This window comes from Mytilus edulis, chromosome 3 (assembly GCF_963676685.1).
Source record: "Mytilus edulis chromosome 3, xbMytEdul2.2, whole genome shotgun sequence".
Taxonomy (NCBI): Eukaryota; Metazoa; Mollusca; class Bivalvia; order Mytilida; family Mytilidae; genus Mytilus; species Mytilus edulis.
In genome coordinates, this window is record NC_092346.1 from 92,283,397 (window position 1) to 92,301,351 (window position 17,955).

The 17,955-nt window shown below is 30.4% G+C and overlaps 1 protein-coding gene across 1 annotated transcript in view; it reads left to right on the plus strand.

Moving 5' to 3' along the window:
• Nucleotides 1-799: 799 nt before the first annotated feature.
• LOC139517771 (CD109 antigen-like) overlaps nucleotides 800-17,955 on the plus strand; it is a 40,977-nt gene continuing 23,821 nt past the window's right edge. Inside the window, exons 1-16 of the mRNA XM_071309159.1 lie at nucleotides 800-855; nucleotides 1,802-1,971; nucleotides 2,941-2,966; nucleotides 3,780-3,939; nucleotides 5,638-5,708; nucleotides 6,495-6,620; nucleotides 7,367-7,406; nucleotides 8,104-8,188; nucleotides 8,603-8,693; nucleotides 9,174-9,385; nucleotides 11,599-11,809; nucleotides 12,341-12,448; nucleotides 12,970-13,032; nucleotides 13,687-13,875; nucleotides 16,755-16,904; nucleotides 17,470-17,580. Of these exons, the coding sequence (XP_071165260.1) occupies nucleotides 800-855; nucleotides 1,802-1,971; nucleotides 2,941-2,966; nucleotides 3,780-3,939; nucleotides 5,638-5,708; nucleotides 6,495-6,620; nucleotides 7,367-7,406; nucleotides 8,104-8,188; nucleotides 8,603-8,693; nucleotides 9,174-9,385; nucleotides 11,599-11,809; nucleotides 12,341-12,448; nucleotides 12,970-13,032; nucleotides 13,687-13,875; nucleotides 16,755-16,904; nucleotides 17,470-17,580 (1,869 nt within the window). The remainder of the gene's footprint in view (nucleotides 856-1,801; nucleotides 1,972-2,940; nucleotides 2,967-3,779; nucleotides 3,940-5,637; nucleotides 5,709-6,494; nucleotides 6,621-7,366; nucleotides 7,407-8,103; nucleotides 8,189-8,602; nucleotides 8,694-9,173; nucleotides 9,386-11,598; nucleotides 11,810-12,340; nucleotides 12,449-12,969; nucleotides 13,033-13,686; nucleotides 13,876-16,754; nucleotides 16,905-17,469; nucleotides 17,581-17,955) is intronic.

Below are 17,955 nucleotides of genomic sequence, written 5' to 3' on the forward strand. Positions count from 1 at the left end.
TATGAAGAACCTCTTATTCCCAAAAATGAAATTATTATGATAGTGTATGATACTGTTATTTTGTACACAGTTAATGACATAAAGATTGCGTATACAATCCCAACTGTAGATTGTTCATTTATAAAGTAGAGGCATAAGATACCAAAGAGATAGTCAAACTCATAAGTCAAAAACGATCCAACAAAGTTTTTTTTAACCACGTTTTAAATGGATTAAAAAGGAGAAGATATCAGGCGAATACTATATTTAGGAGTAAAAGAGAAAGAAAATACTAAAGGGGCAATCAAAAATCATAAGTCGAAGAGTTTCTTTCAAAACTATGGCAAAACAAACGAAGGAACTAAAAGCAACAGTTTTCAAAAAGCTACATAATATTCTATAAAATTAACAAGACGAACCCACTAAAACTAGTGATCATCTCATGATCAAGTGCCATGGAAGGGGAACAGAGTTGTGATTTTTAAATTATTATGCGATGTTACTACTGAGAAAAAGAGGAGTTGGAAAATATCCATGGTCATCTTAAAAACAGCTATCCCATAACAGTCCATCGACTCCACTGCAGTATCGTATTTATATATAAAATGAATTTTGAGCGGAACATAATTAACATCTTTTATATTAGTTTTCTATAAGTGTATATGTAAACAGAAATATACTATGATTTTGATATCTCTAAATCATAAGTTTTTGGCCAAGTTGTGCCTAGAGTTCGATTGTATTGTAATTGAATCTTCAAATATATTATTATTCAGCCTTATAATACATCTCTCTGCTACCAATTGTTTCAGAAAGGACAATGATTTTAATGATCCTACTCCTGATGTTTGTACCTGTTGACAGTCAGCCAGAGAAGTAAGCTTTTTTATTATTTAAGTGTGTGCTCATATATCCAGTTGGACTTCAGATTAAAGATACTTTCATAAATAGAAGGTTTGCTCCTTATATTGAACTATTCCCGGATATTGAAACAGATGAACGACTTCAAACTAGAATATTACAGCAAAACTAAAGATTGCAGCTTCAAGATTTTAAATTTTCTCGGCAGTAACATATCTTCTTAATAAGTGTGTACCTTTATCCATATTAACTACGTTACGCTTATGCATGGTCACACTATATGGACTTAGTTAACTGGGTGTTCTTCCTAAAAAGAAAAAAAAATAAGTTCAAAGAGGACGAACAACGCTTATACATTTCATGATAACCATCCCAAATAGGTTGACACATACAATTAATGTATGTTCCATCTCATCAACTACATGTTATCATGGTCTAAGATCCTCCGATACTGAAATGTAGTAAGATCTGTAATTTCAATTATCATGTTCTATTCCTGATTGTGATAGTCACTATTTTTGTGGATTTCAATTTTGGGTGATTAAGCTGGAGAATTCTGCCCTGTCGCAGCAGATGAATCAGTAAACTACTGTTGCCTCTTATTAGTTAAAATAGAGTTGAATCACATTCGATCGTTGTGATACAGTGTCTAATCTCATTGTAGTTAGACGTAGTTATATATGATGTCTTTTTTCATAAACACATTTTTCATAATGTGCTTTGTGTTCTCTACTGTTTTATTTATGTAATTATACATTATTATATTATTATGGATTTCATGTTGCTTACACATGATAATGTTATAATTGAATAGTTTTAATAATTTGGAAAATAAAAGCGTAAAATATCGTTCTAATAACTCGTCGTCCTTTTGTCTGAAATTTTACGTTCAAATATGTTGTGTATTATAAACCCCATCATTTATATATCATATAAATCAACTCAAATTAAATAATTTTAGCTGTACGTACATAATGACAGTTCCAAAGGTAACAAGACCAGGAACAGACATTGATATTTGTATTACAGTATGGAAGAAAGGATCTGGTAATGTCAATATAGCTGCTGCATTAAGAAGTAACAATGGAAAAACGATATCTGGGATTTCAAAGACATATTCAGGGACATCAGGTATGAGCTAATAGTAAAATCAGAATAAATGTATACTAATTAGTTTACGAAACGTGTTTAAAAGATTATGACGTGAATTAAATCATTGAAGGCAATGCTTAACAAGTATGATACTCAAATTTGCTCATTTAAAAAAGAACAATTCATAATTGTGGTCAATTATACTCCTTTTGATGATAAACCTTAATTACAACTTTCAACTTGCGCATGTCCAATAAGCGTTTATTAAACATATATAATACGAAATTCGATAAAAACAAAATCAGATGATAAAACGTTAACAATGATGCAATAAGCGACAAAAAGGACGGTGTTGTGCTACGATGTCATTTTAATATTTTTGTTCTATAAAGGTCAAACGACAAATAATGAAGTCCTTTGAAGGGTTTTATGCAATACTTTCACCATCTTACCACAGTGGTCGTGCTAACAAATGCAAGCCCTAAAATATCTGATATTTATGTCATATACAAATTCTTCTTGAATGTTGCGACATATTGAAGGCTTTCAAGTGGAAAATTCAAACTGTCTCTCTTGTTGATATTTGGTATACACCTCTCATTGTTAATTTATAATATTAAGTCTAGATACTTAACTGTTTCTGTCAAGCCTTAAGTATCCTTTATTTCAAGTTTTTAGGGCTAAATGTTACATTATCAAAGACTTATAAAGTATTGAAAAGTAAAATAACAAAAGTACCGAAGTAGAAAATTCTAAACGGAATGATTGTGCCATTTGATAAGGGACTTTCCGTTTTGAGTTTTCCTTAGAGTTCGGTTTATTTGATATTTTACCATTAACTGTACTTTATCACCCTTTTTGTGTTGATTCTCATAGAAAATGTATGTTTTTTCTATCAAGATAAAGTTGCGGCTTCGGAGTATCTAAATCAGTAGTATATGTTCTTCTATTTTGTGTTATCTAGGGTGAAAATAGAAAACTAATCGCTAAACAACTTTTTTATTGCAGGAAAACTACATATATTAAAATTGAAGGTAATGTTATATTTCAATATTTTATGAAATATCAATGTTTGATTAAACTTCATTTGAACTCACAAATTTCAGAGCACTGAAAAAAAGTAAAATAAAAAAATGCTGAACTCTGAGGAAACTTTACAACGGAAACTCCCTAATCAAATGGCAAAGTCAAAAGCTCAAGCACATCAAACGAATGGATAACAACTGTCATACTCCTGACTTGGTACAGGCACTTTCTTATGTAGAAAATGGTGGATTTTATAGCTAGCTAAACATCTCACTTGTATGACAGTCGATCCAAATTCCATTATATTGACAACGATGCGTAAACAAAAAAAAACCAGACATAATAGGTAAAAATGTTAAAAAAATACGTCAGTCAACACTGTGTAAAAATCTTAATCAATAAAAATAAAACCATACATAAATGTTACAAAGAAGCACAGAATGGCATATAGACCAAGCATATCTAGTTTTTTTTGTGTTTACATGTATCTACCCGTAGTAGTTTCAAGTACCTGCCAGACTTACCATTCTTGAATTTTAAGACTTTTATTAATATACTAAAAACTGAAAACCAAATTTAGTGTTGCTTTTATTTCCAGTTTATGGCAAACGCCTTTAAAATCTATGTCTCTTCAGGCTCGTTTTTTATTCGATCTTTTTTTATTTCTGTTATTTGAGCATCTCTGATGAGTCTTTAACAGACGAATAAAAAGTTTGAATCCCGCTATCTATGATAATTTTATTATTTTAAGAATATAGAATAAGTTGTATGATTTGCAGTGTTGTTATTAATGAGGGAAATGTAATGTGTTGTTGCAATAGGTTCCGAGTGATACCCCGTCAGGATATAACTATAATTTAGACACTATTTGTACTGGATGGATAGTGTTTTCTAAAACTATTGGAAATATTCAAGTCGACTCCAAGAATGCTTCAATGTTTATACAGACAGACAGACCAATATACAAGCCCGGGGATTTAGGTAAACTAATGTATTCATTATATTTATGATAACATGCAAAATATATCTAAACGTCAAATGGCGTACTGTAAATAATTTCTGTCAATGTTTTAATAAACATATGACGAAAAAAATATTTGATTGAGTTCGCAAACTTAGCGTTTCCACAATCCTGTTCGTTTTCTCACAAATGAGACAAATCAACGAATTTGTACTATCAAAGAATAACAAGAGATGAGTCAAAATCCACAGCAAATAGTTTGTAGTGCGGTTCGCGTTGCAAAGTCCCTGTTTTCTATGTTGTGTTTTGTGAACGTAATTTTGAAATTTTTATTTGCGATGATTTTCTCTTGACTGCAGGCGTTTTAAATTCCTTTAGTATCTTTTACATCTTTTTATTCAAATACTATAGTATTGAAAACTAAAATAAAGTTACTAAGAGCAAACTGAAAGCATTATATTCTCCGATTCAAAAACACATTTGCACACTTATCAATGTTCAGAATCCACCAGGGCATAATATTGTAAAAAGTCCAAAGTAACGTCTTGAGCATAATTGTACATTTTACATAATAGTTGTAACTATTCAAGATAAGAATGCGTTAATAATACCAGATTTGTTTTATTGTATGTTTTCTTGAATAGTATATAGGAAAAATTTTTATAAACTAGAATATGAGAGTTGTACAAATTTAAAGAGTTTGCATACTTTTCTATATTTGTTAACGTTTGGACTCTTTTGTGCAACAATTATTTAAAGAACATTTCATGGTAGCACTTAAATCTTTTCATCCGACCGTCTGTAAGTGGAATTTGATGAATGAATGAAAATTAAAAAAAAGGTTGACGATTGGTAGCTATTAGGATTGTCTGATGTATAGGTATGGTGTCAAAACAATTGGTCAAGAATGTGCCATTTTATTCCCATTCAATTTCAATAACATTTTTTTCATATTTATGAACGAAAGCTCCATTTTAACAATTAGCACTCTGTGTTCTCGTTATAAGTCTTTTTAGTATTGCTTATTATATACATGTACCATTTTTTTCACTTCGTTATATATGTCCTATTTGTGACAAAAATGTTTTCCTCGAGCTGTAAGATAATACAAACATGACTGATTTTTTCATTTGAGTTTATTGATCTCTTTAACTATTGTTTGATATCAATTGTAATCCCAGCATTTTAAAAAGGCAAACAGTATACCTTACTTATAATGTACGAGGCGTCACTATTTCCTTTATGTAATAAAATTGTGGTTAAACAGGTTTCATTAAGTAATAAAGATTATCTCTCTTTTCATAAGCATAAGATTTTTTAGATTCCACAATAAATTGTTCTGGTTTTATTGTACATTATGTGTACATTATGTGTTTTATTGTACATTATGTGTACATTATGTGTTTTATTGTACATTATGTGTATTTATGCTAAATTAAAATGTGCGCATTTATATGGTCTTAATGTGCAGTTGTTTCGGTTTTCGGTTTCAATTTAGACAATAGTAAGATACACAAGGAAACCAGAACATTAACAAAATATTAGGTTACCGGAAATTTGCAAAAAAGTCATTTCGTCATTGCCTTTGACGGTATTTTCAATTAAAGGAAAAGTATATCTAATTTGCAATTTTAAGATTGCAAAAGCTGATAGTTGAAGTAAGGTAAACGGCAACCATTTCGTTTCAAATTACAAGAGTTAGACTCTCTTTATTTCAGTACAGTTCAGAGTATTTGGAATGAAACCGTCGCTTGATGTCATTAAAGCTCCTATTGATGTGATTATATTTGTAAGTAATACGTTTTTCTAAAAACGAAAACATGGATAGCATTATGTTTCGTCATGAAAAACTAGTCTCCACAGATGGAGGAAATTGCAAGATATTCAAAGACAGTGTATTCTGTTGATTGTTTTCAAACTAACGTGTAGTTCTTTGATATAAGTTCTTTTTTTCACACGTCTTCAACTATGACGTGAATATGACATGAAATGTTCTTGTTGTAATCTGTATATCTTATCGGTGACGATAATAATAAGGCAACAATGCATGATGAGGTCACATATAAAGAAACACATATTTATTACAGATCAGGGTAACAGTTTGTCTACGTAGCGTCCATATATTATTAGAGAAACAAACTCCATCAGAGAATCTCTCACAGTACGATATGTCCCATTTCGGCAATTGATTTGTTAAATATGAAAAAAACCTTCCACAAACCGATCTTTGTAGTGATAACAAAGATTTTAAGGTACAGCTAACGATAAAACTGCAACAAAAATAAATAAAAAAAAAACCAAAAACACTAGTACATTTGCTACTCTCAATATACAATTCAAATTAGTGGAATGCTTATTAACATACAACAACAATTTCGCAGTTCGTGTAGCAATAATGGCGTTCCTCAAAACAATGTATATGGTACTGTGTTAGATGCTGCAGACACGAAAAATGCCCGTTCTGTTATAAGATATTTCACTTGGTTATACTTCTTTTGAATATTTTGCACCTCATACAGTTGACTCCATATTTCTTGTACAAATTGATAATTTACTATTATTGAATTTTTTGTAGGATCCTCTTAAAAATAGAGTGAAGCAATATTTGAAATTACAAGAAGAATATGGCGTTGTATCTGGTTTCTTTCAATTATCACCAGAAACACATCATGGTAGATGGACTATAGAAATGAACCAATTGGTAAGTAACTTGAGAGATGTTCATAAGTCTTTTTAAATTTCAATCATGTGTATATTGTATCAATGAAATTGAATTGTCTTGTCACAAACGTTTAAGGTTTTCCGGACCATGCCTGGAAATGTTGAACTTCCAGCCCTTATTGAAAAGTAATCGTATTTAGATGTAGGTTAAAAATACAATATGCTTATTGAAAGGTTATTCGTCGCTCAAAATAGACAATTATTTCGTTATCATGATATGCGTCAATGTCTTATTATCACATCAACCTGCATGTTGTCAAACTTGCTATTATATCTTTTTTTAGTACCATGAAAGTCTGCAATTTCGTTGAAAAGAAAGAACTTTTTTTATGTTATTTTTTGGACCATCAAATTCAAGCATTTGGACGTAGTTTTTAAAAGAGCAGAACACTCTATGAATAACGTTGAACCGGAAATCATTAGTAAACCTTTGATTCTTTCTGTCAGGTTGACTGTACATCATATTTTCCTGATTTTTGTTATACATTTTGATGTGAAAAGGCTCTTTAATTTGTTTTGGTTTGGTACAGCTTATCCGCAGAAATAAACATAACCCCGGATTAAACCATTTTTCAAAAGTAACAACTTTTAAGTAAATATCAAAAGGCAGAATACTAAGACAAAAAGGCACGTTTCATTTTTCTCATATTCATTACAGAAACATCATCAGTACTCGGTGAATTTAACTTCTTATGTTGCTAAGCAAAATCATTTAATGTTTTACAGGGACAAACACAAAAGGAATATATCGAAGTGAAAGAGTACGGTAATTGCTTATATTTCAATAGGTTGATTTTGAATTTTTAAAGGCTTTTGCTTTGAGCATCACTGAAGAGTCATTTGTTTTGTCAAAATGAGTATCTGGCGCAGAAAAACATTACCTTAAATGTTACAGAATAGAAAATATATAACTTTTTGAACAAAAATTATATTAAAAGAAGAAAGGGTCAATTGTTTCGAATTTCATTTCAATTTGGGCGATTTAGAAGATTATCGAACTTGGATAACATTTCAAATGCCACAAACTTTAAGGGTTCGAAAACAAAATTATGTTTTTGTTTCTCCTTCGACGAAAATGAGTAGTTGTGACATAGTGTCGTGAACAACATCGGCGTTGTATTGTCATTTACATCCAGGTTCAGTTTTTGGTAAGATATTGATATCCTAATCCAAAAGTAATTGATTTTACGAACTAGTTGTACAATTTCTTTATGTTAAAGATGTAGCAAACGGAGCTATTTTGTGATGTGTTTTTTTGTTGTTGTTGTTGTCATATACAGATTTATAGGATTCCGGATGTCTTTCATAAACATACTTTAAATTTTCTAGATTATTAGATGTGATTTTTTAAAAATTCCATGCTATTTGTATAAATAATTGCATTTTATTGTTGTATATACTTATCAATTAAATACTATTATTATTACGTTTCATACAATGTAAAATATTATACAATGTTTTAGTGTTGCCAAAATTCGACGTTCAAGTTTCAGTACCTGGATTTAATTTTGTGCAAGATGACTTCGTTACTGTTAGAGTATCTGCCGCGTAAGTTCATTAAAACTTTGAATCAATTACACTTTATTTATCTCGCAATATAGGGTTTGGAAAATAGTATATATTCTTGTCTCTAGTTGAAAATAGAATTTGACTTTAGACCAGATGCTTTTTTAGTGTTTTGTGTCAATAGTTGCTGTCTCATATATTGATACGTTAGTAATTGATTTTTAAAAAAAATCATTTGACAGATTAATGAAGAAGTAACAGTTGATGTGCATTATTATTGTAAAATGCTCTCTATACAATTTGTCTATGGTATTCCTTATTTGCTTTGTGGTAATAACTAAATTAGTCGGGGTTATTTGTGTCTTCTATTTTACTGGTTTTTGAAAGGAATTTAAACATGTTGTCAATTTAATTTGTATTACATACTGATATATGTCTAAAATTTTCTGTCTACAGATATACATTTGGAAAGCCAGTAGAAGGATATGCATTGATTAATATAACTCGTGCTTTTAGTAGTGATAGTGTATATGTAAAGTTTGAAAAGGTACTTTTTTGTAGAAAATAATTTTCTGTTTATGTTATACCTAAAAATAGATTATAATAAGTTACTTAGGAACTTTCATGGAAAATCAGTTACAATATTGGTTTCATTTATTGAAATAGATGAAATATCTAGCCAAGTTTGTGACAAATCAAAGATATTGGTTACCTTATTAAAGGGAAAAAGCAATCAGGGGTTGTGTTGAAATCAGACTTTTTAACAACATGATCAAAGTAAATTTACATTTCCTTATATACCCTATTCGTGTCTTTATTCTTTTCTATGTTGTCTAAGCAAAACATTATGTACACCAAATTCAGCTCATAACATATTGCACTATCTTTCCTGCCAGTATTAATTAGCTTACTATACCTATAAGGTATTCTTTTTAGGTGGTTACATGAAGAATGTGTCTTCCTATCTTATATTTAGATGTAAGTCTCCGTGAGTATAAAGCATAGTATATAATTTTATTTTTCACAGATACATGGAAAGGTTGATATCAAGATTCCAACCTGGTTTCTTTACCCATCGTTTGGAACTAGCTACAGTCTTTTTGTTAAAGTGAACGAAACGGTGACTGGGAAAGAAGCCAATGATACAACAGTTTTCCAATTATATACCAGTAAAACGAAAGTTGTGTTTTCACAGAGTATGCCATCTACATTCAAACCTGGCCTTAAGTATACAATTATGGAAAGTAACGAACGTTCTTTGTTTTAACGATCAAATACCAGTATCTAATAAAATAACATTTTTTAAGATAAAAGACGCTTCTGCTTTTGCATTTTTCATGTTGTATGTTGTAAGGAAAGCTTTGTGTATGGAATGAAGCGAATATTAGAACAGAAAACGGAAAATCAAAATAATCTTAAAATGTAACAAAGAACATAGAAACTGTCTTAATTAAGATCTTATTAATTATATGCTCAATTTATCTTGGTTATCCCTTCAATAAACTTTCTATATTAACTAATTAGGCTATATTAAAATTAACATCAAATCAGGTAATCAAACGTGTTGTTTGATTGTCCAATATGTTTTAGATTTTACGTTAGAGTTAGCAGTACTTACGCCATAGATGGCACTGGTTGTGTATAGCGAGATCCCTGTTATCCTTCTCGACAATGAAAGATGAAAAGAGACACAAATCATATTTTCTTTTTGCTGATTGTTTTTAAAGAACAAGTTCACACCATATTAAGGAAAAAAGAAAAAACACCCGACATCATAAACTATAGTTTATTCAAAGATAGAGCAACATTTACATGTCCCCCATGAAACTAGCATTATAGTCATATTTGAAGCAAATATTTATAAAAAAAAAAATCCTGTTTTGATGACGTTCTTCGTATTAACCTTTGATTTTTCAACTATCTGATTCAAAACATTTTGAAAATACGTAACACTTTTAGTTTATAAAATGTTGTTTATTCATTTTAACAGCACTGTATCGATACTGGTTGACTATCAGTGACTGATGGGTAGTCCATAATGAATTTAAAATATACGCAACTACTGGTGGATCTGCTATCAAAATATTGATTTAAATTATTATTATAATATTACGTGTTACTTTCGATTTATAAACAACTAAGGGCAGACTCCGAGATTTACATAAAAATGACTGTTAAAACAGACCACCAACATAAATCCACATGTATCGTAAACTATGTACACACCCCGTCACATGCTGTATGTATGTGCCTGTCCCAAGTCAGGAGCCTGTAATTCAGTGGTTGTCGTTTGTGTATGCGTTACATATTTGTTTTTCATTCATTTTTTGAACATAAATAAGACCGTTAGTTTTCTCGTTTGAATTGTTTTACGTTGTAATTTCGAGGCCTTCTATAAGTGACCATGCGGTATGGGCTTTTCTCATTGTTGAAGGCCGTACGATGATCTGTAGTTGGTAATTTCTGCGTCATGTTAGTCTCTAGTGGAGAGTTGTCTCATTGGCAATCATACCACATCTTCCTTTTTTATATCTTAGTGTTAAAAATGATAATTGAAAAAAAACTACAGATCCTTTATTCTTATTCTGGGACACAACACAAAATGTATATTAAAAATAGCAAATGTTGGGTGTCAGAATTTAAAGAATCAATCACATTTTTTCAGCGGTTATTTAAAGAAATTATTCAGTTATCTAACAATGGGCAAAATTGAATAGCCACACCCATCCTCGCTTCAGTTCTTTAATTTTCTAATGACCGTATTTGTCCTATTAAAATCGGTCAGGATAAAATTTGAATATCACGGCCCTGACCATGTGTAAATTTCCAACAAATCTATGGCTTCCAAGAATTATTTCTTTATCATATCGAGTATATAGAGAAAATTAATCAATAATATTTCGATAACATTACCAGGATCAATACCAGGAACATTTTTTTTTAAAGAAAATTTCAATATTATATTGTAAAACTTTGCAGAAAGATAAACAAAGATGCGCTGCTAACTACTTCAAAGAGGGATATTTGATTTACCCATCAGGAAAAATCAAATATCCCTCTTTGAAGTAGTTAGCAGGGCATCTTTGTTTATCTTTCTGCAAAGTTTTACAATATAATATTGAAATTTTCTTTAAATCAAATTGTGTCAAATCAGAAATAAACGGATAAATAATGGTCTGTCAGGCTGGAAGCTGTTTCTTGGCTACATGCCGTCTCAAAGGAGTTGCAAGTCGAAGAGATTTTAGATAAGAAACACCCTCGAAAAACCATTGATTATCTATATTTTTATCGAAGATGTAAGTGATATGAATTCAACTAAATACGGAAAAGGATATATTTCATAAATGTCAATGAGAAAGCAAGCTAACATCACAAAATCACAAAACTACATTGAATGGAAATCACACTATTTATGTAAACTTTGCAAATATATGTGTTTTTGTATGACTTTAGATAAGGATAGAAAAATCTGACGGTAGTAGCATCGAATCACCACTGGGTACTGCCAAAATAATCATAACCTACAAATATAGCGTCAAGGTCAAAGAAAGCATAACTACAAAGACCAAACTGTTCTTTACAAAAGCAGTTGCTGTTGATAAATCTGGGGTTGTTATACAACAAGTCTCGTTTCCAAAACATGCTGATTCTGGTACAGTTTATGTGAGTGCTTTATTTTTTGGGATTTACTGCGACCAAATAAAATATCCAGTGTTTATGTATTACTGCGATCAAATAAAATATCCAGTGTTCATATACACGTTTTATTATTAGAATTTATTTAATGAAACTAAAAATCACCAAGAACAAAATTTACATTATAACGAAGAACGGTTTGAATAACAATGATATAGAAGTGTTACCGATACGTGATTTTCTTTTCATACTCACTGTTTTTGCTTTCCAGGTACTGCAAGTACTTTGTTTGTTGATTTTCTGTATATGGATCGACAATCTGAAACGCCTGAATTATTAAAAACAGTGTTGTGGGGTACAATTTGGAAAATAATAGTTTACATAAACAGTTTATTCATTGTACAAAACATAACTTGGATAACAAAGGAAATTGGACCATTTTGAAACTAACAATTAACAATCAAGTAGCTGAACCTGTTTTTTTTGTAGTTAAAAGATAGTGTCACATTATGAAGTTATGCTTGTTTTACGTAATCATGTAGATTTATACATTTAAAGGTTGTATACAAGGGAAGATATCTGAGTTCAAAGCTTATTTCAAAAGCTACTTCACCGAGCAATAACTACATACAGGTTAGAAAAAGACGTGGACGGTCCAGTGTACAGGTTTGTTTTGATTACGTAATTTACGTTGTTTCCAATATTAACTTGATATGATTTTTATCATTGCCTACATTTCGGGTGTACATCGACGTCAATGAAACATCAACAAAACCACAAATGTAACCAAAAAGACTTTTAGTTTGAAAAAGAAAGACTGCTATGAAAGTTAAGTTTAAAACATACCACGCTCTCAATTGTCCAAATTCGCCATAATTTTTTTTTCAACAAACGACGCATTTTGGTAACGTAATGCATGATGAATACAAAGAACAAAATAGTTAGGACGTCGCCCGGTTTTTTTTATTTCGAATCTGCCATTAAACAGGGGACTCTTGCCATTTGACTGGGGACGTTTGGTTTATGACTGGGGACATTCTGTTTTGAATTTCCCTCGAAGTTTCGTATTTTTATTATTTAACATTGATATGACATCGAACAAGCACACACACAAAAAACATTTAATACAATTAGTAAAATCAAAAGCACTGATTTACGGTTTTAAACCCTATTTTCTTTAATCGTAGCCTGGAAGAAAACTACAACTTACAGTTCAAGCTACAGAGAAAACTCGTTCATGTTACTACAAGGTATGATATAAGATATAAATGAAAGGGAAGAAATAGACTTATCAATCAAACTACTCTAGGGTGAACATGTAACTAATTGTAAGGGACAAAAGTATTAATCTTTAAAAAAAACATGGCATCAAAATACATTTTACACTATGAGTGAAGATAAAACAGTATACCTCAAATTCATTCAATTGACGTAAACATAGTTGTTAAACACTATGTTTAGTATGCCACTCTTAATATCAACCAAGTCTATACTTCAATGAAGCAAGCAAGGACATTTTTTGTGTCTTATAGCATTTGTGTAATTGTGTTTATTTAAATGATCAGCAACTCAAACGTAAAACAAAGTTTGCGTCTCTTCTTCAATCATTATATTTTGAGGTGTTACGCAACAAAAAAACATTATACCTGTGCAACTGGTTATCATACTATCATACTTAATACATAAGGGGAACTTTTTTTCAACTGTTGTGCTATAATGTATAAGAATACATTTTATCTAATGATGCGAAAAAAACTTAAAGGAATGTGATATTTATTTTGCAATATTGGTCGATGTTTCGTTAAGATAGAATAGAGATACCTTTTTAAATGATATTTGGTTTTTAGAACTAAATTGTTTTTGGTTTTTGTGTAAACATCAACATATATGAATATTTTTCGTAGATATTTTCTAAAGGAACAATTGTACAACAAGGAATATTTGCAATGAACCAGTTATCAAGGAAACACACTATCCATGTTACTCATGAAATGACGCCATCATTTAGAATACTCGTTTACTATGTAAGACGATATGGAGAGATTGTTGCTGATGCCGTTACATTTTCAGTAAAAGATATCTTCAGGAATAAAGTAATGATTTGTTAATTAGATAACGAATAACAGTACAACTATTTTGTTAAATAACTTAGCTTCACTTATCTGAACTATCAGTTTCCAAAACACAAGATAGCATAATTTGGCATTTCCTTTACATTCAACTGATATAATGCTAAGATGGAAATATTGAAAAGGTTGAATTATTTTCTCTATTGTGTCGTGAATGGTTTTGATATTGTTTCGGTATATCACTGATTCGCGTAAAAATATATTTTATACTTGCTACAATAACTCGGATATATCTTCGTCTTTTTCTGTTTTGATAATATAATTGTATAATTTTAACAACGTGCCCTGTACAAATTTTCAAAATCTCGTCTTTGTACCTTTTCGCATGGAGTGGTTCATATTTTATAATCATCAGAGAAAGCATCGATGTTTAGATCTCTTTCATCCATTTTAATAAATTAATTAACATTTAAAGGAATTACTTATATATGTTGTGTACAAGTTATCATTTTGTACAAATTATAATTTGTACAAAAAATTTGTACAAATTATAATTTGTATTTTGACTTTGTACAAATTGTAATGTGTACAAAAATTGATTGTACAAATTATAATTTGTACAAAATTTGACTAAAATTCACTTATTACTTGTACAATAATTTATAGTATGGATTTTGTAATATAAAACATTTAAAAAGTAAATTCACTCTATAGATTTTTTTTCAAAGACCATACAATAAACATGATAAACCTTTATTTACAAAATACTTTTTAAGACAACCTAACATATTCATGTAATTTTTTTCAATGCAATTTTTAAGGTCATACGATTCATTTATACTGTATATTGTATATTCAAAGCCTGTTCTCTGGTTTTTCAAATGCCGGTCATTTGCAAAAGTAAAAGTTAAGGCGTTCAATGAAATGGCTAGTATCATGAGTATAGTTGAACAACAGGATAAATTATATCAAGAAGTTTACCAATTTACTTAGAATAATTCATCAAAGCACAACCATCTTTATACTAAAGACAAAGGAGTAGGTCCGGTAAGGGCCGATTTTGGCCTCAAATTTCAGGTTCATCTAACGAAATATTTTTGGACACTTTTTAAACACTTAAATGTCTATTTCAATTGATTTAATTGGTTAATGTGAAAGATTTTAACTGATTAAGTCATTAAACACTCTCCGATTCAAGCTTAAATATGAAAAATCTATCAAATATGCAAACAAACGTCACTTTTGAGATGGTTTTTGTCAAAAATGAAAGTGGCCGCATCCGTGTTCATCCTTAACCTTTATATATGGTATGCATTATCATTAAATACAACTTACATTTCAATATTATGAATGAACACGAATGCGGCCACTTTCACTTAAGACGGAAACCGTCTCAAGTTTAACTGAAGTGCTAAAATTTTGAAGATTACAATAATTTAGCATGACTTAATGATGTTAGTACCCGATATATGTGAATTATATTGTCAAAAAACAGCCCATATTTGTGTAGCAGAAATATTCTACTTCCCAATAAATAACTAAAAGATTACATTTTCACAATTTTGTAAAACTGCTATATTTTGGGGCCAAAAAGGGGTTTTACTGAACTTACTCCTTTGATGAGTTCATTTCTAAAGTTAAAAATGCAAAAGAGGCATTGAAGAAAAAAGCCCAAGACAGACATTTGCTTAAGAAATATGATGTTATTGGAGTTGCTGATATGGAAGAGTTCATAAAAAGGGGGAAATGGTACGTTTTTGGTTGTATTTTATAAATATAGAAAGGGGTCTGACCCAAAGATAGGTTTGTCTTCATCTTCTTTGCCTAAGAAAATTTTGACAAATCTTTAAACTGAAGATTTATAAGGTGTTTAAAGAGGTTTCAGAGGAGAACAGTAAAATTGATGACACAGATGAAAACACTAATCATTTGTGCAAGAAAACGTGCATTGTCTGGCTAACAAGTTCAAGCCTATGTCCTAACAAGAAATAAAATAGAAACTGAGTAAGTTATCTGTTGGAGACAATGTTACCATCCTATTTCCATGGTATGACAAGCACCAACCGATCCGAGCAATAAACAAGGTGTTGTTGTGAAAGAAGAAAGATTTCGCTATCGTGTAGGGACACTATAGCTGGTAATTTAACAGGATCTTAAGCAGAATCAAACAAGAATCTAGTAATGACTCTTCTTTTTCTATTTCACGAGTTCCTGATTTATAACTTTCCCTAGGAAAAGTTGTAAATTGGTTTTCAAAAATGACTGATTGTGTAATTCGGGGTGTAATGGTTCGCTAACTGCTCCATCATATAAGAACATTGTATATTATTGTATAGTTCGTATTAGTTTAAACAAATATAGTTACCAGTGTGTTTCATATTGATTTGATTTGTAATTACAATTAAAAGATTTTTTTATAAATTTCATTTGAAAACTTATTCTATGTAAAATATTGTACAAGTTATAAGTGAAATTATGCCTCATTTTGTACAAATTATAATGTGTACAGGCACTTTTTGTACAAAGTCAAAATACAAATTATTATTTGTACAATTTTTTTGTACAAATTATAATTTGTACAAAATGATAACTTTTACACAACATATACATTGTACTACAATTATGGCAAGATCAGATGAATGTGCAAACATCGCTCACCCACCGATGCCTTTTGAAGACCAGTATATGCGCAACTTCTGAACGACCTTTAATATGTACGAGTTCTAACCATTAGATTATTTTTTGATATAATATTCAATACAATTTTGAAAATAATATTTCTCACATAATTATCTATTCTTATATAAAATGCAACCAATTGAAAGATTTTTTTTAACAGTTATACGAACAAATTTTATAAAGAAAATGTATGATATGAATGTGTTATTAACTTATCAATACAGGTAACTATGGAATTTGACAAGAAAACCGTTGAACCAGGACAGGCAGTTAACCTAAAAGTCAAAGCTGACCCAGGGTCACTGGTCAATATATTAGCTGTCGACAAAAGTGTGTTGTTACTGGGAAATGCAAATGATATAACAGCAAAAAATGTTAGTGAAATTATCTAAATATCACAAAAACATATATAATATAGCACTACAGTAGCCATTCATGCTGTGAGTGTTGAGAATACGTTGTTATAAATTCAACTGCCGAAAATTTAATGGCCTATCTGTTAAGTGGGTCTCACAATCTAAATCAATCATCTATTCAAATCAAGAATTTGTCAATTTGCACACATATTTGATTAACGCTTAATAGAGATAATCAATTAATATTCATTATCCGGCAGACTTACCTAAAAAAAATGTTCCTCATACTCCAACCCGTTGTGCCGAATTCATTACAAGAATTTTATATTTTCTCCGATTTTAGACGATAGATTTTAGTTAAAGGTCAATACAACAGGAACCCTACGTACTGTCATCAGTTGCAGATCATGTAATATATGGAGCCACCGAATTTCTCAAGTTAATCACATTTTTAATAAAACAGACTAGCAAAATCTGCCATAACACAACACGTCCTATTTATTATTGAATGCACATTATTTTTTTTGTTAACAAAATCACCATGGGATCGAAACTGTATCGTATTATATCTATTTTTACGAAGGTACTAACAAAATTGCAAGGGTTTACATCTACACCAGTGCCTCTACTTCGAGGATGGGATTCCATAGGATCTGTCGTGGACAGTGGAGTTGATTCAAAAACTGTGTTCACTGTACGTTTTCATTTTACTGGCCCTTTTTATAATTTGATAGCAACTTGAATAAGGGTATACCGACATCTTGGATTGTGAAATAGCAGTTCACAAACGTGTTATTATGTTTTTGAAAAAAAACATGTCTTACATCTTCGTCTTACATTTTGCCAATGTATAAACCAATTCTATCTGAAGAAATTCAACGCGACGATTAACCTTTAAACAGTTATCTGCATATGTATGGTCACTGAAATAAGGAATAATTTAGAGATTTGACGTGTACTTCTTAACTTAATTTTTTTTCTTCAAATTGAGACCGACATAAGCACCTAGTGCGGTATCCCTATTGCCTCATTATTAATATGTGACCTACTTTCGTTATCGTTTTTAAAT